The sequence below is a fragment of the Notechis scutatus genome, chromosome 8, assembly GCF_049901735.1.
Source record: "Notechis scutatus isolate UNSWTSFEM ecotype Mainland chromosome 8, rNotScu1.2, whole genome shotgun sequence".
NCBI classification, from domain to species: Eukaryota; Metazoa; Chordata; class Lepidosauria; order Squamata; family Elapidae; genus Notechis; species Notechis scutatus.
The window spans coordinates 17793919-17821298 of NC_142016.1; the positions used below are offsets into that span (position 1 = coordinate 17793919).

The window sequence follows — 27380 nt, forward strand, 5'->3', positions numbered from 1 at the left end:
AAGGAAAAACAATGTCAAGTGGCCCCTTGAAAAGGCACCTTTGGGATAACCATGACCTGGATGACTGAGAATGTCCATAGACATTTGACTAATTCAGCGTTTCTATGGCTGAAGGTAGACTCAAGCCTGGGACTCACCATCTGTAATCACCTACCACACGTAGTTCTAATTGCATTTATACATGTTGGGTTTGACATACAAACAGGCGTAGTGTTGGTAGGCTTCAGTCTCATTGATAAAGCCACTTACAACATTTCCTTACTTTATTCTAGGGGAAAAGCTGGCAGGTACATCGCAGCTATGAGGAATTCCGCACCTTGGATGCTCACCTCCATTGCTGTATCTTTGACCGGCGTTTCTCTCAGCTTCCTGAATTGCCTCCCCTCAGCCATGTGCAAGCTCATCCTGAGGTGACTGTCTGGGAATTATTTTGCAGCTTGTGTATGTGGGTGGGAACACTTTCTGTGTCCAGCTAATACTTCCCAATCATTGGGTTGACCTTTGTGTTCAGCAATGGTTGCTCAACATCTTTAGGTTTGTTGCTGTCATGCCCCTGGTGGAGACTGACTCTGAGGGAAAAGAGGAACAGGCGACACAGGGAGTGGAAGTGTGGCTCCGGAGGTTGGGGAGGAGGCTGGGGAAGGGCAGAGGCCGGCTGGGCAGACAGAGGAGAACCCAGGCCCATCCCCTATCCATCCTAGGGCATGCAGGGAGGAGAGGATAAGGGAGAGACGTGGTCTCCTTGGGAGGAGAGGGCCTTGATCCTCTTCATGGGCTGCAGCTGTGACAACTGAATAAGAGTTTGGACCTGTGTACTGGTGAACGCTGGAAACAAAGCATGTAAATATCTCTAGTTTATAGTTCCTCTCTGAGTTTGGCGTCCTTCCCAGTGTGTGTTATCTTGTTTGATGAATAGTAGAAGAATAATCAGAGTGGTCTCCTATTACACTAAGAGCGTCAACTTTTCTGTCAAAATTTTGGAGGGAAAAACCTCACCTGGAATATGGGAATGGGTTGTAGCGTAGAAGTTACATAAATTGCAGCCAGAACATCCTTGACATTGTCATTTGAGAGGTTCAAATGGAAGGTCATTTGAAAGCCATCTACAAGATTCGCTGGAACATTGTTTCTCAACTTCAGGAATATTAAGATGCATGGATTTCAATTCCCAAAATCTCTTGCACTGCATGCTTTCTGAGGAATTCTGGGAATGGAAGTCCTCTCTTTTTAAAGTTGCTGATCTTGAGAAATACTGCTCTAGAAAATAATTGCTATTCAGAGTAAGACATTCCTGGATAAGATGATCTGCCATGAAGAATTTTTTCCCAATGGGGAAATTTCCCAACCTCTCTCCCAAGCTGTTGTTGGTTCTTCTGGAAACTTGAATTTGGAAAAGACTTCAGCTATTTATATTGTTTACTAGCTCGATACCCGTGCTTTGCTACAAAACTATGTGGTCGGGCTTAGTTTTTGGGGAGGAAAATAAGGGGAAAATTTCTGCCTCTGCCCATCAGCATCCATCGGTATTCATCTGGCTAGCGTCCTGTCAGTGTGTGAGATAGTTGAGGGCTGTTTGGAAACTGAAACAGTATTTTCTGTGTGAGCAAGAAGGAGACAGCAAGGAGCCTGGATGTGGCTTAGCTCAACTATACTGTACTAAAGCTGCTTGGTGCTGTGAAACCAAAACTGAAGCTCCTCTCCTCTGCTTGTGTTTTGCATTTGAAACAGATTTCTTTCCAGGTGGGGAGGGGGAGTAGAACTCCTTAGCATCAGAGAGTGTTAATAATAATATATGAAATACTAATGCTCTGATGGTCATTTCGAAAAATCCTTTCTTAGTGAGCACTTAGAAGCGAAATTACATGCCAAATTTCAAGTTTGTAGGTGTTATGGTTCTGGAGATTTTACGATGATGCCTGAGTGGTATTTCACTTTTACATAGAGAGATTTCTCTCCCTTACAGCTCCTGGTGCCCATGCTTTCACAATATCTTGAGAAGCTTTCTGCTATTGTGGATAGCAATATCAATTGCAGCCCAGTTCTCACCTGGATGGAGGTGAGAGCATCTTTTGTTGACTGGGGTGAGGGTGAGGGGGAGAGAGAGAGAGATAGAAAACATGGCAACTTAATTATTTTATTAAACTTATATGGTTACCCAGTTCTATAGTAAGTGTGATAGTAACATCATCTAAGTGATTGGTGCTAGAGTTCCCAGAGGAGATTGAGTTTGTGGTTAGGTAGAAATGCCAAGGAATCAAAAAGCTTATTTTCTCCCCTGCTTTTTCATAAACCACATTCCCACCCCTTAGCAGTAAGCTGCTAAAATTTGCTAGAATAATTTTGGGTGATCACAACCTCCTCACTCCAAAAGATGACAAGGCCCTTATTTGATCTGCAACTTTTTCATCCTTAACGTAAAGCATATCTAACGGCTGATCCTCATCTTTGTCCAATTCATAAACAAATTTGTCTAATGTCTGTTCTGCTCTCTGCTCAAATGACATTTAGTCATTTGACTAAATCAGGGGACCCCAAACTTGGCAACTTTAAGACTTGTGGACTTCAACTCCCAGAATTCCATGCTGGCTGGAGAATTCTAGGAGTTGAAGTCCACAACTCTTAAAGTTGCCAAATTTGGAGACCTCTGGACTAAATAAACACATACATATGATTCTCTTTGAGAAGCTGCAGTTGGCCCTCTGCTTACAACCATAATAGAGCCCAGAATTATGGATGTAAGCCCTGCCAGTTGTTAAGCGGGTCATACAATCCAATTTTATGACTTTTTTGTGGCAGTCATTAAGAGAACCCACTGCAAAACAACGCTGTAAATCGTTGCCACATAACTGTGGAACACTGCAACGGGCTGTAAATACAGACCAGTTGCCAAATGCCCAAAATGCAATCAAAGGACCACAAAGGGGACCTGGTCATTGTCGCTTCTAATCTGATGATAAGTGTCTTCTTTGCAGTCCATCATAACTTTGCATGGTCAACTAAGCAAGTGGTACTTAAACGAGGCCTATCTGACATCACAGCTTTTACTTATACTGTCTGGGAACGATGTAAGAAGTTTTTCAATGCATCTGTTGAGCACCAGATTATAGAAGGTGCTTTTGTGTATGAAAAGCATTGTGGGAAAACTAAATGAGGGCATCATTGCCATCCTGTAGATGGGAAAATATTTTCAGGGATAGCATACATTCCCCCCAGGGGTGGGATCTGACCAGGATAACAACCGGTTTGGGAAGTGCGCACATGCACGTCAAATGCTCTGCAAGCGCATGCGCATTACCAGCTCCGGCAAGCATTTACCTTCTTCAGCTGGTGAGCTGCGCTGCGCAAAGCAGCTGAGGAGGAAAACGCAGCACTAAAGGACAGCCTAGAACCCAGGCGGGCAGGAGGGCCAAACAACAGACCAAAAGCTCGTCCCAGCGAGCAGGTTCACGGTGAGCTGCTCTTCGGAGCAACCGGTTCTATAGAACCAGACTGAACCGGTAGGATCCCACCCCTGATTCTCCCCAAGTTGAGCTGAACTCCTATTTTGAAAAGTAAAGTTGTCCTGCCGGAAAATATACGACAATCCTATACTTATTCTACAACCCAATTTTAGAGGCCTGGAATCCAAAGGACGTTCCAAAGCTGAACCCCATTAAGTTGACACCTTCCGGTTGTTTCATTTCAGCTTGATAATCACGGCAATCGACTCTTGGTGAATGAAGAAGCTTCTATCAATGTTCCTGCCATTGCAGCTGCTCATGTGGTTAAACGTTACACAGCACAGGCCTGCGATGAGCTCTCTTTCGAGGTGAGCCCTTCCACCAACACAACTCACCTGACTTCCAACAGCCGATCTTCGTAGGCTCATGGCTCTCTAAGCTTGTTAGGCAAACTACAGCTCCATCTCTATTCCTTGATAAAAAGCTATTTGGACATCCGTTTTCTGTTCTTTAGCAAAAAGAAAGCAACACTCTAGTTCAGGGGTTGGCAGCCTGTGTCTCTAGAGCCGCATGTGGCTCTTTCGTCCCTCGGCTGTGGCTCCTGTTGTCTGTCGGCTCCACAATTGATAGGGCTTTTGGTTAGGACAAGTAGAGGAAAAAGGACACCATGGTAGGAGGAGACTCTATGATGGGGGAACCGGACTTCCGGTCGGCTCCAGAATTGAATGGGGGACTTCTGGTTAGGACCTTTGTGGCTCTTTGAGTGTTTAAGGTTGCCGACCCCTGCTCTGGTGCAATGTTTATCAACCTTAGCAGTTTTAAGATATGTGAACTTCAACTCCCAGAATTCCCCAGCCAGCTTCAGTCCTCAACTTAAGACCATAATTGAGCCTGAAATTATGGTTGTAAGTCATTGGAGTCGCTCAGTGGGTCACCACATAACTGGACCTGATTTTATTATTATTTTTTTCAAGTTGTTGTTAATTGAATGCTGTGGTTTTTAAGCCAATCCATCTTACTCAATGGGTGTTTTTGCCAGAAACTGGAAGTAAATGCCAGTCACCGGCAAAAAAAAAAACCCATCAAAAAATATGTGACTGTGGAAACTGCTAATGGCCATAAAGGTGAACTGGTTGCCTAGTGCCCAAAAATGCAATTACATAACCACAGTGGATGTGTGGTTGTTGTAACTTCAAAATCAGGGTTGTGGGTAGCTTTTGGCTGGTCCTTTGTAACTTCAAATGGTCATTAAGTAACCTGTCGTAAATCAAGGTCTATCTGTAGATTATTTTTCTTATTTGATGGGTTGGCAGTAAACTGGAATCCATCTGCATGATGTTGAATCTCTCGGCATGGTATGTATCAGTGGTGGCTAACCTTTTTGGGCTCCTGTGCCAAAAATTGTGCATGTGCTTGCACTCGCGTGCCAGCACCCAGAAAGCAATGCGCCCCCCCCCACGCCCCCTACACATGCACACGTAACCCCCACTCACTCACCCCGTCCCTCCTTACCTGCACTGCGCCTCACAGCTGATTTTTGGCTGGTTTGAGGCCTTTTTTGGCTTCCCAAAGGCTTGAGGAAGGCTTCTGCAGGCTTCTGCAGGCCGAAAACTAGCCCCGTTTCGTCACTTCAGGTATTTTTGAAAAAACAGGAAGTGACGAAACGGGGCGAGTTTTCAGCCTGTAGAAGCCTTCCTCAAGCCCTTGGGAGGCTGAAAAAGGCCTCAAACTGGCCTAAAATCAGCTGTGAGGCACGTGCATGCCCAGGGAGGTAAGTTTGCCTGCAGCTCCGTGCCAGCACAAATGGCTCTGCGTGCGTTCACCATCCTGGGTATATATAATCCTTTTTTTAAAAAAAAAATCTGTTTATCGTAGGTTGGAGACATAATTTCCGTGATTGACATGCCCCCCAAGGAGGACAGGAGCTGGTGGCGTGGGAAGCATGGATTCCAGGTTAGACTTGAGCAAAGCGGCTGTGTAAATGAAGTTGGGATGTTCGACCACCATTGGTGCCTTTCACATACACTTGGGCTTAAATGGTGCTCCCCAACATGGTTAACTTCCAGGGTTATGGATTTCGGGCACCTGCTGCCGGTGAACCACAACACTAGGAAGGTTTTAAATGGCAACCATGTGTCTTATGACACTGCGACCATCATAAATACATGCCAGTTGCCAAGCACCTGAATTGTGGGTGTGTGACTGTGGGGATGATCCAGTGGGTCTTAAGGGTGAGAACTGATCGTCAGTCACACTTTATTGGGCAGTTGTAAGTTTGAACAATCATTAAACAAATGGTTAAGGGTTGAGGACTTCCTGCAATGGTGGGACTTTGTACCTGGAAGGATTTTGTATTTTTTTTCCCCAGGTGGGTTTCTTTCCCAGCGAATGTGTGGAACTATTCTCAGAACGTCCCAGCCCAGGAGTCAAACCAGGTGAGTGCCTCCTTGTGCTCTGGACTTCCTTGAATCAAGCTAAGGCGAGGCTCTCCAAACTTAGCAACTTTTAAGACTTGTGGACTTCAACTCCCAGCATGGCTGGCTGGGGAATTTTGGGAGTTGAAGTCCACAAGTCTTAAAAGTTGCCAAGTTTGAAGGTCCCTGAGCTAAGAGAATGAACTAAATGGCCTACAGTCCCTTTTCATCCTCCTGTCTAGCAATGGAATAATTTGTAGTTGGCCCTTGATGAAGCAAATAACCATATGGAGAACACTACATAAAGCAGTAGCCATTGTGGAAATGTTCCCCCTTGGCGTGATCAGTGATCTAGTTTGAGGTGGTGGAAAGATCTGCAGAAGAACATAGGATCCTAGAATTCAAGAGTCTATAAGTGGTCATTTAGATCATGAAGACTAACATTATATTTGTGACATATAGCTAGATGAAACTTTGTGTTATATATTAATGTAATAAGTGTGAAATTATTATACATAATTTGAGAGATGTCAGATTGAGTGAACATTGTCTTGCTCACATTGCAATAAGCGGAATGTTTGGTTTTATTGTATTTGTATGAATTTGTTTAATAAAGTATTTTTCTAATTAAAAAAAAAAAAAGATCATGAAGACCTACCCTTTGATTCAGTGGTGGGATTAAAAAAAAAATTACTACCGGTTCTGTGGGCGTGGCTTGGTGGGCGTGGCAGGGAAAGGATACTATAAAATCTCCATTCCCTCCCCACTCCTGGGGGAAGATTCTTGCAAAATCCCCATTCCCTCCCCACCCCACTAACCTGCTTTCCAGCTCCGTTCTCCTGTGCAGGGCAACCAAAGGAGACCCAGCCAATCAGCTGGGATTTGGGAGGCGGAGAATAGATGGGGGCGGGGCCAGTCAGAGGTGGGATTTGCCGGTCCTCTGAACTACTCAAAATTTCCCTTACCGGTTCTCCAGAACTGGTCAGAACCTGCTGAATACCCACCTCTGCTCTGATTAGTGTTTATGGAGATTCTCCGTCATCCAGGTCATGCTTCCTTGGTTTTCTTATCCTCTTCCCCTCAACTTGGTGATGTGAATTTTTTTTTCCATCTCTCTGAATTTTTGAAACTTTCTTTGTATCTCCCTGTGTAGATGCAGAGGGGACAAGCTGTGTCCTTCCCACGACTCATGGCCTCCTGTCCCCGACCTCAGGTAAATTACACCCTAAATCAGGGGTGTCCAACCTTGGCAACTTTAAGACTTGTGGACTTCAACTCCCAGAATTCCTCAACCAGCTTTGCTGGCTGAGGAATTCTGGGAGTTGAAGTCCACAAGTCTTAAAGTTGCCAAGGTTGGACACCCCTGCCCTAAATGAAATAAAGGGAGCTAATTATCATCAGGGAGGAAAGCTGATTGAAAAAGTTGACCTCCCTGCTCCTAAGCTCAATTCCCCTCCATCCTTATTTCTCGTTCTCTTCCAGTGTCTAAGAAACATGGCAAACTCATTGGGTTCCTTCGTACTTTCATGAAGTCTAGGCCCAGCAAACAGCGCCTGAAGCAGCGGGGGATCCTGAGGGAGAGGGTCTTTGGCTGTGATTTAGGGGAACACCTCAAAAACTCAGGCAGTGATGGTAAGTTGGCTCTTCCGTAGTGCAGGGAGAGTCTGCTACTAAATTTTATTTTTCATTGCCTTGAAATGAGCCTCGGTGGCGCAGTGGTTAGAATGCGGTACTGCAGGCTACTTCTGCTGCCTGCCGGCTGCCTGCAATTTGGCAGTTCGAATCTCACCAGGCTCAAGGTTGACTCAGCCTTCCATCCTTCCAAGGTGGATAAAATGAGGACCCAGATTGCTGGGGGCAATAGGCTGACTCTGTAAACCACTTAGAGAGGGCTGTCAAGTACTATAAATTGATATATAAGTCTAAGTGCCATTGCTGTTGCCTACTTCCAAGGAGATGTAGTTTCCTACCTCACCCCACCCCATCCTATCCTCATTCATAATCACAAAATTATGGCAGTACTAGCTTGATACCCGTGCTTCGCTACGAAACTATGTGGTGGGGCTTAGTTTTGGGGGGAAAAATCCTCCCTCTGCCTACCAGCATCCATCGGTATTCATCTGGCTACCGTCCTGTCATGGTGTGAGAGAGTTGAGGCTGTTAGGAAACTGAAACAGTATTTGGGGTGTGAGCAAAAAGGAGACAGCAAGGAGCCTGGGCGTGGCTTAGCTCAACTGTTCTATTTTTATTTTTTATTTATTTATTTGTCAAACGTATTGGATAACAGAAATATAAACATGATTATTAATATATGCAATGGATACGAATAAACAGGAAACATTAGGACAGGGACGGTAGGCATGTTGGTGCACTTATGCCCGCCCCTTACAGACCTCTTAGGAATGGGGTGAGGTCAACACTAGACAGTTTAAGGTTAAAATTTTGGGGGTTTGGGGAAGAAATCACAGAGTCAGGTAGAGTATTTCAGGCATTGGCCACTTTGTTGCTGAAATCGTACTTCCTGCAATTTAGTTTGGTGCAGTTTACCTTGAGTTTGTATCTATTGTGTGCGCTTGTATTGTTGTGGTTGAAGCTGAAGTAGCCATTAAAAATTAAATAAATTTTTCTGGTTCGGTGGAGAGCAGTTTTTCCATGGACCGGGAAGGGGGATCATTTTGCGCACTGCCTGAATCCTGTGCATGCGCAAATCGCTTGCTTACATGGCCTGGTTCCTGGCAGGCTGCGGACTGATGCTGCTTTGTGGACCAGGGGTTGGGGACCCCTGCCCTACAGGATGATTACAACTCTAGAGGGGACCCCTGTCTTAACAAGGATGGTTACAAATCTAGAGGCTGCATCCATACCCCATGCTTGGCTACTTTTCACATTGGTTCGTGTTATTTTGTGGCTTGGTATATGTTGCATGAATGCAGTCTGTTGGAGTTCATTAATAGTTCAATGTAATGTGAAAATCCAGGGGACCAACTAATTATCAAGACCATGTGTGTATGTGTGTTGTCTCCTCCTCCTCTTCCTCCTCCTCTTCCTCCTCCTCCTCTTCCTCTTAACAACACCATCATCATCCTGAGTCAATCCATTGCAGAATGAAACCCTCCTCACAGAACGGTTGTCAGAAGTGTGTGGGTGTATGATTAAACATTTTGAAATATGTTCATGGATGCATACATTCTCTCCCTCTCCAACCCCCTGTCATATTCCCAAGTGATGTAATGTCATCAGGAAATATTAGCCCTGTCTGTTTTTTCCCTAAGAATTATGAAGACAATGTACATGACATGTTTTTACTATGTCAGTGCCCCAGGTATTACGTTCTTGTTCCGATTTCATCGAAAAACACGGCATCGTGGATGGCATTTACCGTCTCTCCGGTGTTTCCTCCAACATCCAGCGTTTGCGGTGAGTGTAGACCATGGGAGGAGCCATAGAGAGAAATTGTAAAAAGCATGGCAGAGAACAAGTAACAATGCATATGGGATGGGGAGATTTGCCTATGCGTACCTGCCTCTTTTGTGGTGTAGTAAAGTCCCACCCATGTTTTGTGGTATACATAAATTAAATGTGAGTGGGTATCTTTCCACATAGAGTACATCAGAGGTGAATAGCCTGAGATCTACTTTGTGGCTCCTCTCCAACCAGAATATCTGAAACTTACTCATTTGGGGAAAGTCCAAGAAAAATGGTAACATGCATTCTCAGATAAGATTCGCCATCTTTTTCCTTCCAAAACTCAGGAAAATCTAGTTTTTTTAGTCTCGTGGTAAAGGTGTTGGCCTAAGAACCAGGAGACGGTGACTTCTAGTCTCATTTAGGCATGAAAGCTGGCAGGGTGACTATGGCCAATCACCAGGAGACTTTGATGTCTAGTCCCACCTTAGTCATGAAAGCTGGTTGGATAAACCTTGGGCCAATCACCAGGATACGGTGAGTTCTAGTCCCACTTTAGGCATGAAAGCTGGTTGGATAACTTTGAGCCAATCACCGGGATATGATGAATTCTAGTTCCACTTTAGGCATGAAAGCTGTCTGGGTGACTTTGGGCCAGTCATTCTCTCTCAGCCCAAATCATCTCACAGGGCTGTTGTTATGGGGAAAATAGGAGGAGGAAGGGATATGAGGTATATTCGACACCTTGAGTTATTCATAAAAACAATAATAAAGGCAGGATAAAAATCAAATAAATAACAGCTTGAAAAATCCTAATAGCACAGACCATGATCCCACCTGCTTTGCATCATTGAGCTGCCTACCAAAATAGTTTCTACCAAAATAGTTTCTCCACTGGAGCCCCTCACAATGTGACAACGTACGTGACAATCATATGTGACAATAAGCCCACGCAGCCTGTCCTGATGAATTTTCTTTGTCTCTGTCTCAGGCATGAATTCGATAGTGAGAGGGTACCTGAGCTCTCCAAAGATGTTTACTTGCAAGACATCCACTCGGTCAGCTCTCTCTGCAAGCTCTACTTCCGGGAATTACCGAACCCTTTGCTCACCTATCAGCTCTACAACAAATTTGCAGTAGGTTTAAAAAAAAAAAAAAACTTTAGAGGAGATTCCCTTCCTTGTAGCTCTCGCCTCCAGTCAGCTGTGCCTTAGCATCTCGCTCTCCTTTGCGCTCAGTTGAGGGGAAGCTGCTTCCTTATTGCACTGAGTTTCATGTGCCTTTCGTTGTGGGTTCGGTTGTGCGAAAATATGTCTTTTCTTTTCAATAGAGGAATATTTTGCATGTGCCTTTGAGTTTACTTACTCAGTTTAGAACATCTCCTTATTGTAATTTTTTGGTTTTCTCTTTCTTTCTTTCTTTCTTTCTTTCTTTCTTTCTTTCTTTCTTTCTTTCTTTCTTTCTTTCTTTCTTTCTTTCTTTCTTTCTTTCTTTCTTTCTTTCTTTCTTTCTTTCTTTCTCTCTGTTTCTTTCCTCTTCTTCTTCTTCTTCTTCTTCTTCTTCTTCTTCTTCTTCTTCTTCTTCTTCTTCTTCTTCTTCTTCTTCTTCTTCTTCTTCTTCTTCTTCTTCTTCTTCTTCTTCTTCTTCTTCTTCTTCTTCTTCTTCTTCTTCTTCTTCTTCTTCTCCTCCTCCTCCTCCTCCTCCTCCGTCCGTCCATCCATCCATCCATCCATCCATCCATCCATCCATCCTATATTCCTCTAAAAGAATTGGTAACAATAGACACCTTTGTTAAAAGCTACCCAAATGATGAGGAGAAATGCAAGATGGGTACAGGTGAACTCTCCTTAGTGACATAATCTTGGGGCCACAAACTGAAAAGTTACATTCCTTTACCAATAAGGGAACCCAGAGCAAGGCGCAAATTAAATTGGTTAACACCACCTTAATATGAATCCGCATTTAATGTTAACAAGACATCCCCCTCACTACTCAAGTCACTTTTATTACCTACAGTATCTTAGAGCACCTGTCATTTCTTCACACCTTCTAGTGACTCCTGTATGCACCTACTGGAGATGCCAAGTTGGCACCATGCACTCAACAACCTTCTGAGCTGCACACCCTTTCCTAGGCAGAACAGTGGAAGTGGGAGTTGTAGAACAAAGAGACAGAGAGGGAGGAGGTGGAAGAGTACAGTTACATTGCCCTCCCACGGTTGTGCTGCCCACATAATAAGCAGCAATTTCTCCTGCTCTATTATTCTTTTGTATTACCCGCTCTTTGTGTGGATGCTATTTTAAGCTGAGTTAACTGCAACTGCCCTCCCCTTTTCCTTTCCTCCTCCCCCCATTCCTTTCCATTCTCTTTGAACTGTATTTGTTTTACTTTGGTGGCATTTCTTATTCAGAACAGGCCATCTTGCAAAACTCAGAAATTCAATTTTGTTGCTCAAGGATAGTCTTTGGACCATCTGCTCCTTCTCTTCCTGTTTCAGATCCCTTTTCTGAACTTTTCACTTTAATTGAAACAAAGCAAACATTATTCTCCATTCATGGCTCCATTAAACATAGCAGCTGGAAGTTACACACGGGAAGAACCTTAGTCAGGCTTTAGGGAAGAGTGAAGACTCTTGAGTTGGATTAAATTCTTTGTGAATCCATAGATGTGTCCATATTGATTTCCTTAACCATAGTTAGAGTTGGAAAAGAGTTGCCATTTTGTTCTTCTGGATAGTTTCTCACTGCACCATCCAGGTTTTAATCCTGGTAATTTTTGGTAGTCTCCAGCCAACTTCGGTCCAACTTTGCTTAGTGTTGAGGGATCAATCATGGTTTGCTAAATACTGGCCCCTGCTGTTGACAATCAGGCTTTCATCCTATTAAGGCCAACGGGACAAATAATGCAATACAGGTAGTCCTCAATGTACAACCGCAATTGAGCCGAAAAATTTATGTTGCTATATGAGAAGTTTGTTAAGTGAGATTTGCCCCATTTTACGACTTTTCTTGCCACATTTGTTAAGCAGTCATTAAGTTAGTAACCAAGGTCGGCAGTTCGGCAGTTCGAATCCCTAGCGCCATGTAACGGAGTGAGCTCCCGTTACTTGTCCTAGCTTCTGCCAACCTAGCAGTTTGAAAGCACGTTAAAAAATGCAAGTAGAAAAATAGGGACCCCTTTGGTGGGAAGGTAACAGTGTTCTGTGAGCCTTCAGGGTTTAGTCATGCCAGCCACATGACAACGGAGACGTCTTCGGACACCGCTGGCTCTTCGGCTTTGCAACGGAGATGAGCACCGCCCCCTAGAGCTGGAAATGATTAGCATGTATGTGCGAGGGGAATCTTTCCCCTTTTCTTTTACTGACTCTGGTGACTTTGGTTTCCCCATTGACTTTGCCAGAAGTTTGCAAAAGGAGATCACATGACCCCAGGACATTGCAACCGTGATATATATGAGTCAGTTGCCAAGCATCCAAATGTAAATCACGTGACCCTGGAGATGCTGCAATGGTCATAAGTGTGAGCAATGGTCATCAGTCACTGTTTTCAGAAATCTGAATTTGATGAAAGACAATATAAAAAGGCCAGAAATAAAAAGAGCCTGTAAATGACAGTTATGACAATGCCAGAAATAAAAAAAGAGCCCATAAATATGTTGATACTGACGTGCCTCCTTCAATTCTCTTTTTCTTTTTTTCCCTCCCCTTCTTATAGGACGCTGTCTCAGTTTCTGGGAATGAAGAGCGCTTAGTGAGGGTACATGATGTCATCCAACAATTACCCCCACCGCACTACCGGTAGGTATTGTTGGGGGACGCGGATTAATGTCTAGAGAACGGGATAAAATGGTTTGGGGAGGTGTTGGATGGGGAGAAGCTGCTGAAGAGGGCTCAGTGTGTTGAAACGGACTCTTCCCTGTAGCAGCTTCTTCTCTGTCCCAACAGGACTCTGGAATTCCTGCTACGGCATCTGGCACGCATGGCTATGCACAGTCAAAACACCAGCATGCACATCCGCAACTTAGCCATCGTTTGGGCACCCAACCTGCTGCGGTGAGACGCCCAGACCAATGGCCCTGCCCTGGCGCTCCCTCTGCGACTCGGCCTTGCACCATCTCTACTGGCCGCTGCGCTGCTCTCCAAATCCTTTTTTTGAGTCACCAGCCATTCTTCCCTATGCTAAACCCTTACCGTCAGTGCTAACACGATAACGTGTAGCTCGGCCTTTCTTCTGCTGAAGAGAAGAAGCCATCCGTCTTGAATGCCCCTTGGGTGTCTCTGCTTCGTTCCCACCATCCGGGTGGGACCTTGAACTGGAGGGATGGTGATGGAATTGAAATTTGGCCAGCAGCCATTTTGGAAGACATGATAGCAGTGTTTCAATACGTTCCAATATCTCAGGGGATGCCACAAAGAAGAGGGAGAAGCTATTCTCCAGGGCACCTGAGGGCAGGACAAGAAGCCATGGGTGGGAACTAATCAAGGAGAGAAGCAACCTAGAACTAAGGGGGAATTTCCTGACAGTTACAACTTAATCAGTGGAACTACTTGCCTCCAGAAGTTGTAATGCTCCCAACACTGGAAGTTTTTAATAAGAGATTGGATAACCATTTGTCTGAAGTAGTGTAAGGGGTTGGACTAGAAGGCCTCCAAGGTCCCTTCCAACTCTGTTATTCTATTCTATTCTATTCTATTCTATTCTATTCTATTCTATTCTATTCTATTCTATTCTATTCTATTCTATTCTATTCTATTCTATTCTATTCTATTCTATTCTATTCTATTCTATTCTATTTTTTATTCCATTCCATTCTGTATTCTATATTCCATTCCATTCCATATTTTCTATTCTATTCTATTCTATTCTATTCTATTCTATTCTATTCTATTCTATTCTATTCTATTCTATTCTATTCTATTCTGAGACCTTTTAAGCAGGCTTCAAAGCATCTTCTATTCTGTCCTGCATTTGGACGGTTGAAAATCAACTGAAGGGATTCCTGCCATTTTAAAAATGTGTTTGATTTATAATAAGTTTAGGGTGGCTTAAAAAAACAACACCCAGCATCCACCCCCACCCAAACTTGAAAAAATGTTTCAGAAAACCTTGGTTTCCCTGATTTCTGTAACGTGATCCTAACCACATTATTATCATTTGCTGCTTCCCCTATAACATTGATCACTCTCCCCAAACGTTGTCTGTTCTAACGAATCTGAAATGCTGCTTTGGCTTTTACGAGCATTTCCTTTTCCCCATCTGCCTGCCTTATTCTGCCCCTACCGTTTTACCTATAATGCCCCTTCATCTTCATTTTCTCATCATCCCCCATGGTGTATTGCTCCGTCTGCACCCACGAGGGCCTTCAGTCATGATGCTTTTTTGGATTTGGGCTGCCCTTTCTGCTGTTGTAGGGCTAATGTTGTATCCCCTTTATACCATAAACATGGCTTCCTGAGCTTTGACTGTCACGTTTTTCTTATCTGGGCCTTTCTGTTGTCGGATGGGGGCTAATCATCCGTTCCCCTTTTAATGCCAGGTCGATGGCTCTGGAGTCAGTCGCACAGTGTGGAGCCGATGCCTTTCAGGAAGTCCGAGTTCAGTCCCTTGTGGTCGAATTCCTCCTCACCAATGTTCAGGTTCTCTTCAGCGACACCTTCACCTCCATTGGCAAGGACAGCACAGGTACCTCAAGAAACAGCGAAGGCTTCCACGGTTGCTTAGAACTCTTCATGTATTAACTGCAGCTAGAGGATAGTATTTGCTCAAAATTGGAAAAAGTGAAAAGATTCCAATAGAAGGGAGAATGTGATCAAGAAAATATTAAAAAGTGCAGAAATGAACAGACTAACAATGACAATTAAAGAAAAAAAGAACAAACTGAATATTACACGATACGGGGATTATTTTGTCAATGGTTGGAAAATAAAGATGGAAGTTAGAAATTAAATAAAAGAATATAGAGGAGAAGGAAGCAAAAAGAGGATGGCCATTATGATAAGATATATCGTGTTAGGTTAAAATAAGAATGTAATTATTGTTTTGGTAAGAAATTCGTATTAATTAGAAATATTATCGCAAAAGATATTTGTATCCAGACGACACACTGTTTAAATGAAAGATGGAATGTTTGTAAAAATAATATATACCAGTAGTGCTAACGTTTTTGGTCTCCTGTGCCAAAAATTGTGAGCGCACGTGCGTGCCAGCACCCAGAAGGCGATGTGTTCCCCCCACATGCCACCTTACCTACACTGCTCATCACAGTTGATTTTCGGCTGGTTTGAGGCCTTTTTCGGCCTCACAGAGGCTTTAGAAAGGCTTCTGCAGGCTTCTGCAGGCTTTTCAGGACGAAAACTAGGCCCGTTTCGTCATTTCCGGTATTTCTGGAAAAACAGGAAGTTATGAAACGGGCCTAGTTTTTGGCCTGAAAAGCCTGCAGAAGCCTTCCTAAAGCCTCTGGGAGGCCAAAAAAAGGCCTCAAATCGGCCAAAATCAACTGTGAGGCGCGTGCATGCGCAGCAAGGTAAGTTTGTCTGCAGCTCGCATGCCAGCACAAATGGCTCTGCGGGCCACCTATATATTTGTTTGTTTTCTTAACGACGAACACAATACAGAAGCCTGATGATGGACTTCAGTTCCCAGAGTTCCCCATTGCCAGCATGCTGCTCAGTGGATTCTGGGAGTTGAAGTCCACATATTTCAATATCGCTAAGGCAGGGAAACAATCTTTTTGAGCTTTGTGAAGGGTTTTCAAATGATCTTCCACTTAAACTTTCCAAATGACAATACTAAGGATGTACTGGCTGCAATTCATGCAGCTTCTAAGCTGCAACTTCTAAGCTGCAACCTACGATTAAACAAATGCATCTGGTCCAGGGCTGAGTCATGTGTTAGTCTTCATTCTCCTTGTAGGAGGATTTTTTAAAATCAGCAGGTGAATAATCATTTCTGTGGGTTTCGCTTTTCTGTTTTTAAACTCACGAAACATTTAAAAAATACTTGGCAAATTATTCATTTTTTTTTAAGGGAGGGAGAGGGGTGTGTTAGTGATGGCACATGATCCAGGCAATCATTTCCAAAATGGTCTTTCCATCATCCCAATCGAAACATGGATCAGGCAGTCCTTGATTTATAATCCTTGATTTTGTCCCATAAAATGGGACAAAATTCACTCAACAACCAATTGAGCCCAAAATTTCTGTTAAGCGAAACCATTGTTAAGTGAGTTCTGACCTCATTTTACAACCTTTCTTGCCACAGTTGGTAAGGGAACCACTGCAGTGGATAAGCTAGTAACCCGGTTGTTAAGTGAATCTGGCCTTCCCCATTGTCTTTGCTCGTCAGAAGGTCACAAAAGGGGATCTTGGGACACAGCAATGGTCATAAGTATGAACTCGTTGCCGAGCCTCTGAATTTTGATCACATGATCATGGGGGGGGGATGCTACAAAGTTTCTAACTCTGAAAAATGGGCATAAGTTACTTTCTTCGATGCCGTTGTAACTTGGAACGGTCACTAAATCAACTTGTTGAAAGTCGAGGAATAACTGAGCTAAACTGCAGAGCTGAGGAATCCTTGCCTCTGAAATAGAATAAATAAACATCGCGTGATGTCTCTCTTGGGACGTTCCAGCCCAATTCTGATGGTGCACCATGATTTTTTTACACCGCTATACTATCCTCTGTCTCCTTTAACAGGGCGTTGCTTCCTTTCTCGACCCAAGTCCCAGTTGGTCAGCTGCCCTTCCACCCGCTTGTTATCTCTCGAAGAAGCCCAAGCACGCACCCAGGCCCTCTGCAAGATCACCAAGCTGGAAGCCAGGCGTGGATCTCCAGATCCACAGGATCAAGGGAAGCTCTCTGCTGTTTTGGGATCACCTAATACCAGGTAAGTGCTGTATCCATGGGCTGAGGCAGAAGTGGGGGGAACGATGGCCCTTTTATGACTTGTGGACTTCAACTCCCAGAATTCCTGAGCCGGCACCTGGCTCAGGAATTCTGGGAGTTGAAGTCCATAAGTCATAAAGGGCCCATAGTTCCTCACCCCTGATCTAGATACTAAGAGCTGGAGAAGATTTTAAAGATTAAAGTCCAATTGAAACTAGAGATGCTTCTTTGGAGACTAATGAATAGGCAGCTAGAAAAATGAATGGAACTTTGTCCTTGTCTATGACAACTGCAGTGAGGTTATTGTATCCTCCAAAGTGGGGAAGTTTGACCACAACAGAGGAATAGTTGGTGAAGATGATGGAGCTTGCAGAGATGGTTCAATTGACGCCTTTGATTAGAGAAAGAACAATATGTACATTTATGGCTGACTGGAAGCCCTTTATAGACTTTTTTGCATGAAACAGGAAAAATGCACTTATGATTTGTGGTTTTGATGGTTAGAAAAATATATATATATAACAGAAAAAGTGAGTTAAGAATAAGAGATAATTTTATAATCAGAACTTACTGTATGTTTGCTGTAAAGAAAATTGGAAGCTTTTTTCTATTGTTATGTTTTTTTCTTTTTCTTCCTTTGTTTTCCTCATGTCTCTATTAGGTTGTTACTTTTTAATGTGCTCTTTGCAATTTGTAATAAAAATTATATTAAAATGCAGATACTAGGCACTGGGATTTAATTACAGTCAATTTATTAATATTTGCTGTTGAAAGACTACGGTGATTTAGGGACACAGTTCTCATGTTTTCATGAAAGGCCATTATCAGATTGTTATACATGCAATGAATGGATAATACATATAGCTCTCGACTTGCAAACAGTTCATTTAGTGACTGTTTGAACAGCACTGAAAAATAATAATTTATGACTGTTTTTCACACTTAACGACCATTGGGGCATCCCCATGGTTATGTGATCAAACTTCAGATGCTTGGCAACGTGACTCATATTTATGACGGTTGCAGTATCCCAAAGTCACGTGGATCCCTTCTGATGACTTTCTAACAAGCAAAGTCAATTGGAAATTCACTTAACAACCGTATTGTTAATTTATCAGCTGCAGTTTAACAGCTTAACAATTGTGTCAAGAAAGATCGTAAAATGGAATAAAACTCATTTAACCAATGTCTCACTTAGCAACCGGAATTTGGAGCTCAATTGTGGTCATAAGTCAAGGACTACCTGTACTGGGGATCCTTTCCTCCCTCCCTCACCAAGAACCACGGTGAAAAATTCCAGCCCTTTCTGGGAATTAGCAGTCAACTTCAGTTGTCTGATTGGGAACAGGATCTGAGCTGCTTTAGTTGTTGGGGCTGATTGCTGTAAGACAGGGGTGTCAAACTCAAGGTCCGGGGCCCGGATTTGGCCTGCAAGATGCTTACATCTGACCCACAAGGCTGCCCTGGAAATAGCGAAGGACCGGCACACGATGCCTCTGCCAGCGAGGGCCAGCAACAGCCCTCCCGAGCTCCGTTTTTGCTGACAGAGGGTTGCAGGAGGCCGACACAGCCGAAAACAGAGCTTGGGAGTCCGTTTTCAGTGGCAGAGTGCTTGGACCACCACAGGTGCCCCTGACATGAGTGACGTTGAGCTGGCCATGCCCACACTGGCCACGGCCACCCTGGGCCCCCAAGGTAAAATACAACCCTGATGAAATGAAATCGAGTTGGACACCCCTACTCTAAGTTGACCTCTCACTTTGTAGGCAAAAGACAGAAAACAATGGGAAGCTGCGGAAGATATCTGGACCTAGTTGGAAGACGTTCTTTGCCATCGGCAAGGCCCCCGTTCCGTTCCGCAAAAAATCACATCGATTGGGAGAACTTTTTGGGCTTGGAGAATCTTTACCAGGTAGGAAAACTACTTTATGCGCTATTTTTTAAAAACCCTCTTAATATCACAAGCGCATACATCTTTTTAGCCTACTAAGTGTGGCTGAACTACGACTCCCGGAATCCCTGTCAATGGCTAATGGTAAGGAATGCTGGGACTCGCAGTTAAGCCATGGAGTGGGGGGGGGAGACCACGTGCTTTTTACCCTCTGGTTAAACATTTACTCAAATTACAATCATTTATTTAGTGACCATTCTAAGTTACGACTGAAAAAAAGTGACTTATGACCAGTTTTTCTACACCTACGATCATTGCAGCATCCCCTGGTCATTTAATCACAATTCAGGCGGCTTGATGATTGTCTCGTATTTATGATGGTTGTAGTGGCCTGAGTCACACGATCACCTTTTGCAACTGCTTGACACTCAAAGTCAATGTGGAAGCCAGCGTCACTTAACAACTGTGTTACTTAACAGCTGTGGCCAAAAAGGTCATAAAATGGGACAAAATTCACTCAACAACTGTCTCCCTTAGCAAAAGAAATTTTGGGTTCAATTGTGGTCATACGTTGAGGACTATCTGATGCTCAATGCTAGGATTTCACCATAAGCTGGACTAAACAAGGTGTAAGGCCTAGACTCTCTCTCCCCTTCATAAGATAAGAACTTTTGTAAACTGGGTATTTCAAAAGGAATTCTTTATTGAAAAGGAAGTTATCCAGGTGATAGTCAAAGCAGGGTCTAATATGCCTCCAGGCATGCAGCATAGATAAAGGGAGTAAGAACCCCTCCCCTTAGTCTGATGTGGATTTTGTCAATAGGAAGAAGTAACATGTTAATTCCCCCCTCCTTTTTTTTCTGGGAACGTAGTTGGGAAAGCATTTCCCAGGAAGTTTCTTTCAGAGCTGGAATTTTTATGGCCCCTTCTCCTCTTGCTATCTCTCTAAGAGGTGACAAGTCTCTAGGCATCTGGGCTCCAGTCCCCCAGTTGCATATCATGTGCAAGTTATACAGATTCAATACAAGAATTAAGATATTCAGGTTACATCAAAAAGGATTATTTGTACCAACCTCCCCCACCTCGCCGTCTTCTTCCATTGAAGAATGGCAGATACACGGATCTGACACAAGTATAAAATGGACTTGGCTTGTTTGTGGCTCAGTGTGTTGTGAAAATAGAATAGAATTAACAGAATTGGAAGGGACCTTGGAGGTCTTCTAGTCCAACCCCCTGCCTAGGCAGGAAGCCCTACATCACTTCATACAAATGGTTATCCAACATCTTTTTTTAAACTTCCAGGGTTGGAGCATTTACAACTTCTGGAGGCAAGCTGTTCCACTGATCAATTGTTCTAACTGTCAGGAAATTTCTCCTTAGTTCTAGGTTGCTCCTCTCCTCGATTATTTTATTTATTTATTTGATTTGTCAATCACTTACAAGATAATAGGTATAAGTATAAACATGAGTAAGAATACAGGAAATAAATGGGGACAATAGGACAGGGACGGTAGGCACGATTATGCACATGCCACGCCCCTTACAGACCTCTTAGGAATGAGGTGAGGTCAATAGTAGATAATTAAGTTGTTCACTTTTTTTTAAACCTTAGAACCCTCAATTCCAAAAAGATTTATCTGTTTGGACATGGCATATTGTTTGAATACAGCATTCCTGTTTTTTTTTTAACCTGTGGGTTTCACGCATTTGTGTCAATTTAGTCATTGTGACAGAGTTTTGATATGAGCAGAATGCAAGGGAACCAGATAAGCAGTATATCCCGTTATCTTTTTCTGGATATCAAGCGGGCAAGGTTTTTGTTCCATGGATTCAAGGTCAAGGAGAGATTGCAAACTTCTGGCCTTTTTTTAGAGGGATAACCCTCACCTGTTTCTTTGTCCTCTTTCTCTGTAGGGAGCCGTGGTGAGACGGTCACCTTGCGATCTGCCAAAAGTGAAGAATCTTTAACATCTCAGGCTAGTCTAACAGGTAATGGGCCCCTTTTGTCTGTTGAACCCCTGTGATTTTGCTCTTATCAAAATGGATTGCATGAACTTAAGGTGACCCTCACAGAATATTTCTTCAAAGCACTCGTTTCCCAAGTGTAGCAACTTCTAGGGCAGGGGTGTCCAACTTTGGCAACTTTAAGACTTGTGGACTTCAACTCCCAGAATTCCTCAGCCAGCTTTGCTGGCTGAGGAATTCTGGGAGTTGAAGTCCACAAGTCTTAAAGTTGCCAAGGTTGGACACCCCTGTTCTAGGGCTTCGGTTCCCAGCATTTCATAGCCAGTAAGGTCATTGCTGATAGTTCCAGGAGTTGATGTCCTGTTAGCTGGAACTTCTCAAGGCTGAGAAAAGCTGCTTTAGCAGGGGTCCCCAACCACCGGTCCGCGGACTGGTACCGGTCCGTGGAACAAGTCCTACTGGGCCGCTGGTTTGCTGGCGCCGCCATCTTTTTGATGAAAAAGTGCTTCCGGTGAGCTTTTCGGGTAGAAAGCTCACCAGAAGCACTTTTTCATCAAAAAAAGATGGCGGCGCCCAGCTGATGCTGGTACCGGGCCGCGGTGCCCAGCTGATGCCGGTACCGGCCGCGGCATAAAAAAGGTTGGGGATCACTGGCTTTAGGACAACTGCAGCTTTTCTGAATCAGGAGCTGGTTTCATCCCTCAAGCAATGTGAATATCGATCTGTAGGACATTTTCTCATTGCTCTCAATTGCAGGGTTTGGCATTAAACCAGATGTGTAAGAAACTAGGAGCATTTTGTCTGTTGAGTGTCCCAGAGTGATGACCTTCACCTGCTTTCAAAACCAGGGGCTGATCATTTTCTGATTTGAATGGCAGCTGCTCTCCAGGTTTTATGTTACCTGATCATGTTAGGCATTAGCCTTAAAACCCTCTGAATGTGAAGGATGTTCTTTGTTGAGTTACAACTCCTGCAGTGGGAATACAGATACCACCATCTTTTTCTGAAGCTCCTATAGAATAGGATAGGATAGAGAATAGAGTAGAGAATAAAGTAGAATAGAATGATAGAGTAAAATAGAATAATAGAGTATAATAGAATAGAATAATAGAATTAGAATAGAATAGGAATAGAATAATAGAGTAAAATAATAGAGTAGAATAGAATAATAGAGTAGAAAGAATTAGAATAGAATAGAAATAGAATAGAAATAGAATAGAATAGAATAGAATAGAAATAGAATAATGGAGTAGAATAGAAATAGAATAGAGATAGAATAATGGAGTAGAATAGAAATAGAATAGAAATAGAATAATGGAGTAGAATAGAATAATAGAGTAGAGTAAAATAATAGAATTAGAATAGAATAGGAATAGATATTACTCTATTCCTATTCTAATTTTAATTCTAATAGTAGAATAAAATAATAGAGGAGAATTAGAATAGAATAGAATAGAATAGAATAGAATAGAATAGAATAGGAATAGAATAATGGAGTAGAATAGAATAATAGAGTAGAGTAAAATAATAGAGTAGAATAGAATAATAGAGTAGAATTAGAATAGAATAGAATAGAGAATAATGGAGTAGAATAGAATAATATTCCTATTCTAATTCTAATAGTAGAGTAAAATAATAGAGTAGAATTAGAATAGAATAGAATAAGAATAGAATAATAGAGTAGAGTACAATAATAGAGTAGAATAGAATAATATAAAGTAGAATAATAGAGTAGAATAAAATAGAATAATAGAATTACGATAGGATGGGATAAGATAGGATAGGATAGGATAAAATAGAGCTGGAAGGGACCTTGGAGGTCTTCTAGTCCAGCCCCCTGCTCAAGCAGGACAACCTATACCATTTCAGGTAAGTGAATGCAAATAGTTAGACAAAATTGGGTCCATACAAGCCACTCCTTCTTCAGAGACAGAGATATTCTTCTTCACAGTGTTGACTCTTGGGATCTCTAGCCTGTTGAATAAACAGATTGGAGAACTTCGATCCATATCATTTCTTTCCTTTTGGGTCTTGGCCCTTAGGTCTCCCCAAATTGCGTTCCCTGAGACGCCCACATTCCAGCAGTGATGCTTTCCCTACCCTCAAACAATGCCACTCGTGTTCTTCTCTGGGTTCTTCTGTGTCTGGCCACGGTGAAGGTTTGGCCACTGGGACAGACGATGTGGCCTCCCGTCGGCGTTCCTCTTGGCTGGAAGGGGACTCGGAGCTGGACTCGGAGTTGGAATTGAGTCCTCCTGGCCTTCGTGGGCTGGACTTTGACCCGCTAACGTACCAGTGCAGCCCTCCTGTGCCACAGCCATCCCTCTCGGACGACTCCAGCTCAGGGAGTCCTGTTGCGGCTCTCTCGCCCTGCTCACATCCCAACGTCAGCCAAGATGCGTCAGAAACGTTGTCTGTTTCCTTGCCCGACAAAGTGCTGGAAATGTTTTCCGGTGGGGAGTCCAGAGGGCTGAGTTCCCCTCCTCATATGATCTCCATGCTCCTGAGTACGGCAGGTGGACAACTCAGCAACACTTGTGAACGTGAAGTCCATGGCAAGATTTATCAAGCCCAAGATCGTTTGTCTCCACCCAGTAAGTACTTTTTGACGCTCTTCCCTGTTATTGCCGCCATTGCTATGCTGAACACAAAGAGTGGGTAGAATAAAACATAGCCTCTGCCTATAAGCAGACTAGAAGGGACACGGTGGCTCAGTGGTTAAAACGCTGAGCTTGTCAATCAAAAAGGTCAGCAGTTCGGCGGTTCAAATCCCTAGCGCTGCGTAACAGAGTGAGCTCCTGTTATTTGTCCCCGTTTCTGCCAATCTAGCAGTTCGAAAGCACGTAAAAAATGCAAGTAGAAAAATAGGGAGCACTTTGGTGGGAAGGTAACAGCGTTCCATGCACCTTCTGTGTTTAGTCATGCTGGCCACATGACCACAGAGACGTCTTCGGACAGCACTGGCTCTTTGGCTTTGTAACGGAGATGAGCACCGCCCCCTAGAGTCGGAAATGACTAGCACGGATGTGCGAGGGGAACCTTTACCTATAGGCAGACTGCAGTTCCCCAAAGGTTTGTTTTCCCATCCCCAAACTGTCAGTGAAAAAAAAAAACATCTTTTGAAATGAACACACTGTCAGGGTTCCAAGTAACGCCCCCAGCCAAGTAAGACTCTGAGGCAGGCAATTCCTCAAAGCTAAATTTTATTAGAGATGTCATATTGGCACACCTAGGAAAACCCGAATCTGAAAGTCCCCCTGGATTTTCCCCACCCAAAGGAAAGTTGAAGTCCCTTCCCCTGCATCCACAGTCCAGTGATGGGATTCAAATTTTTTTTACTACCGGTTCTGTGGGAGTGGCTTGGTGGGCATGGTGTGGTTTGGTGGATGTGGCTTGCTGGGCGTGGCAGGGGAAGGATACTGTAAAATCCCCACTCCCTCCCCACTCCTGGGGGAAGGTTACTGCAAAATCCCATTCCCTAACCTGCTTTCCAGCTCTGGTTTCCTGTGCAGGGCAACCAAAGAAGACCCAGCTGATCAGCTGGGACTCAATGGTAGGCAGAGAATAGATGGGGGCGGGGCCAGTCAGAGGTGGGACTTGCCGGTTCTCTGAACTACTTAAAATTTCCGCTACCGGTTCTCCAGAACTGGTCAGAACCTGCTGAATACCACCACTGCCCACATGTCCAGCACATGGTCCAATCAATCCACAGTCCCAACTGGAGATATTTCCCAGTCATGCTTCTTCAGGTGCAGGCTGAACATCTTTGATTCTCAGAGAAAGGGATGTTGTTTGGGCTATCTCTACCCGCTCGATGCAACCCCCTCCCAGTATGCCACAGCATGCCTATGCACTAAATATGGCAGCCCTGAAGATCCAAAGAGAAAGGTGGTGGTATTCTACCGGTTCAGCCGGGTTCTGGTGTACTATGCTGGCTGGAGAATTCTGGGAGTTGAGGTCCACAGGCCTTAAAGTTGCCAAGTTTGGAGACCTCTGCACTATGTAAGGGTTTGTAACCCCTTTCTCCCTGTCATCAATATCTTCCCAAATTCTAGTTTGCTATTTTCGGGATGCCCTGTAGAGATGGGGAGTTCTATAGCTTCAAGGTTTTGCTGAATTGCAACACCCAGCAGTTTGTTGGTGAGGGCTGCTGGGAATGTAACATCTGGAGGGTCATCATTTCCCCAATTCTGATGAAGTTCCCAGCATTCCAACCCTAGATTAATAATACTTTGTTAAAATATTTTTTTTAAAAAAAACTTTATTATTACTTTATTAAGTAATAAAAAAGTGTGACATCTGGAGGGCCATTGTTTTCCCAACTCCGATGAAGCTCCCTGCTTCCCAGTCTAGATTAATAATATTTATTAAGTAATATAAAAAAAAACAACTGGATTAAGCTTGAACTGAGTTCTTCTTCCTGCAAAGTTGGTGTTCCCACTTCCTAATGCAAGGGGGTGCGATGGCTAGCAGTTAAAGATGCTGAGCTTGTCAGCTGGAAATCTGACAGCCCAGTTAAGAGACCTGGACGGGGTTGGAAAACCATGAAATGCATGTGTTAACAGCAGCAAGAATTGTCTTTACGCAACAATGGAAAAAAGGAAGAGATCCCTGCAGATGAAAGTGTAATAATAAAAAAAAATAGAATGCGCAGAGGTGGATAGACTAATACTCAAAATAAAGGAGAAGGAAGAATACTTCTTAACATGGGACTTGCTTTACCAATGGTTAGTTAATAGAAACAGAAGTTAGAAACTTAAAGATTTAAGAGAATGATTAACTGTACAGTGAAGGTTTATTAGTACGGACAAGCAAATTTTATTATTACTATGTGACTATTATCAATGATATGAATATTAATTGTTATTACTGCTATTATTAGTTTTCAAAACTAACTACTCAGACAATGCTGTTCATGAAGATATTGAGTTTTTAAATTTACTAAAGGAAAATGTATTTTATATATATACAGTATATATATATGTGTATGTGTATGTGTATGTGTTGTATGTATGTATGTATGTATGTATGTATGTATGTATGTATGTATGTATGTATGTATATATGTATGTGAAAGAAGAAACAGACATCCTGCAATCTCCGGAACTTAAAATTACATTTAATGTACTTATTAAGCTTTCGTCAGCCTCTGCTGACATCGTCAGAGTATTAAGCTACCATTACAGAGATCTCTGCCTTTATATATCATTAGCCCTTGTACATGTGATAAGCCCTTCCAACTGCCTCCCATCAGTAATTAGCTCTGTTTTTGCTTCCATCATGTTGCTCAAAGGAGGCTTATCTCTTGTTGTTACTTCCTCCTGTGTCCGACCCAACCTGGAATGCTTATCTTTAGAAGGTGGTATTAACCTGCCAGCTATTGCAATTTGTTGCTTTGCTCGTGACCTTGTGGTTGGCCTGGGTGGTTTTCATTATGCCTGTCTGTTATAACTTGAGGCAGCTCTGCCAAGCTCCTCTGAATTTGGATGAGCCTGGCTGTGCCATAAAATAAACTTAATACTTAAAAGTAGCCAAGGTTTTATATATATATATATATATATAAAACGAAAACATGCAAATGTGAGTAGATCAACAAGTAATTTTTTCTAATGCAATCCTTAAGCTGCTCTGCTCTCTTTCTTTTCCCAATTCAGGTCCGAAGTCTGAAGCCGCTCCCGTGTCTCCCGGTGCTTTGTCCCTGCTGCGGCATATCCCACCGCCTCCTCCACCCAAGAACCCGGCTCGCCTGATGGCGCTGGCGCTGGCTGAGAGTGCGCACCAGGCAGCCTTGCAGCAAAAGAGGCAGGCCAGCCTGAAGCAGAGGGAACCCCGGACGCATTTCCGGCGCTCTCTGTCGCTGGAGTGCAAGGCAGGCGAGCTGACGAGCGGCGCCCAAGCGCTCTACTCCATGGTGCGCCCCAGCCCCAAGGCGCCTGGCCTCTCCCCTCTCCAGGCACAGGCCAGGGGTAGGAGCATCGGCAGCCAAAGCCGCAACCTGAAGGGAGGCAGCCAGGTGAGGGATCAGCTCACGAAGAGCTGGGACAGAGCTGGGATAACTTTGCCGTTAGGCCGGGTGCAGATTTTGGAATATTTCTAGAAGGATTCCCCTCCCCCCACCCTACCCTGGTTATTCTTTGCTGCGATTTCTCCACTGTGTTGCACTCGTCCTGAGCTTCCTCGCGATCAAGAGGGAAAACCCGTGCTGGCTTTATCTGGCCAAGCTGATGGAGATTTTAGCTACAGGAGGAGGATGGGGTGGAGCAGGCGGTAGAACGAGAAAGGGGGAGAAGGGAGGGACGAGGGCGGGAGGGGTTGGCCTGCTTGTGCTCACGGGGCGCTTGACATGCCTTCTTGCTGCTCATTCCGTTTGCCTTGTTTCT

General features: G+C 43.7%; 1 protein-coding gene across 2 annotated transcripts in view; it reads left to right on the forward strand.

The window, feature by feature from the left end:
• Positions 1-27380, forward strand: part of ARHGAP33 (Rho GTPase activating protein 33) — a 40544-nt gene that overhangs the window by 11222 nt on the left and 1942 nt on the right. The window contains exons 5-21 of one of the 2 annotated variants that reach the window (XM_026679421.2): positions 273-410; positions 1964-2056; positions 3686-3808; positions 5316-5393; positions 5809-5875; positions 7008-7067; positions 7337-7486; positions 9169-9271; positions 10251-10395; positions 12973-13055; positions 13203-13310; positions 14795-14940; positions 16956-17145; positions 18911-19056; positions 20950-21024; positions 23043-23594; positions 26655-27013. In XM_026679421.2, the coding sequence (XP_026535206.2) occupies positions 273-410; positions 1964-2056; positions 3686-3808; positions 5316-5393; positions 5809-5875; positions 7008-7067; positions 7337-7486; positions 9169-9271; positions 10251-10395; positions 12973-13055; positions 13203-13310; positions 14795-14940; positions 16956-17145; positions 18911-19056; positions 20950-21024; positions 23043-23594; positions 26655-27013 (2616 nt within the window). The remainder of the gene's footprint in view (positions 1-272; positions 411-1963; positions 2057-3685; positions 3809-5315; positions 5394-5808; positions 5876-7007; positions 7068-7336; positions 7487-9168; positions 9272-10250; positions 10396-12972; positions 13056-13202; positions 13311-14794; positions 14941-16955; positions 17146-18910; positions 19057-20949; positions 21025-23042; positions 23595-26654; positions 27014-27380) is intronic. The other variant, XM_087970862.1, reaches the window with a different exon arrangement.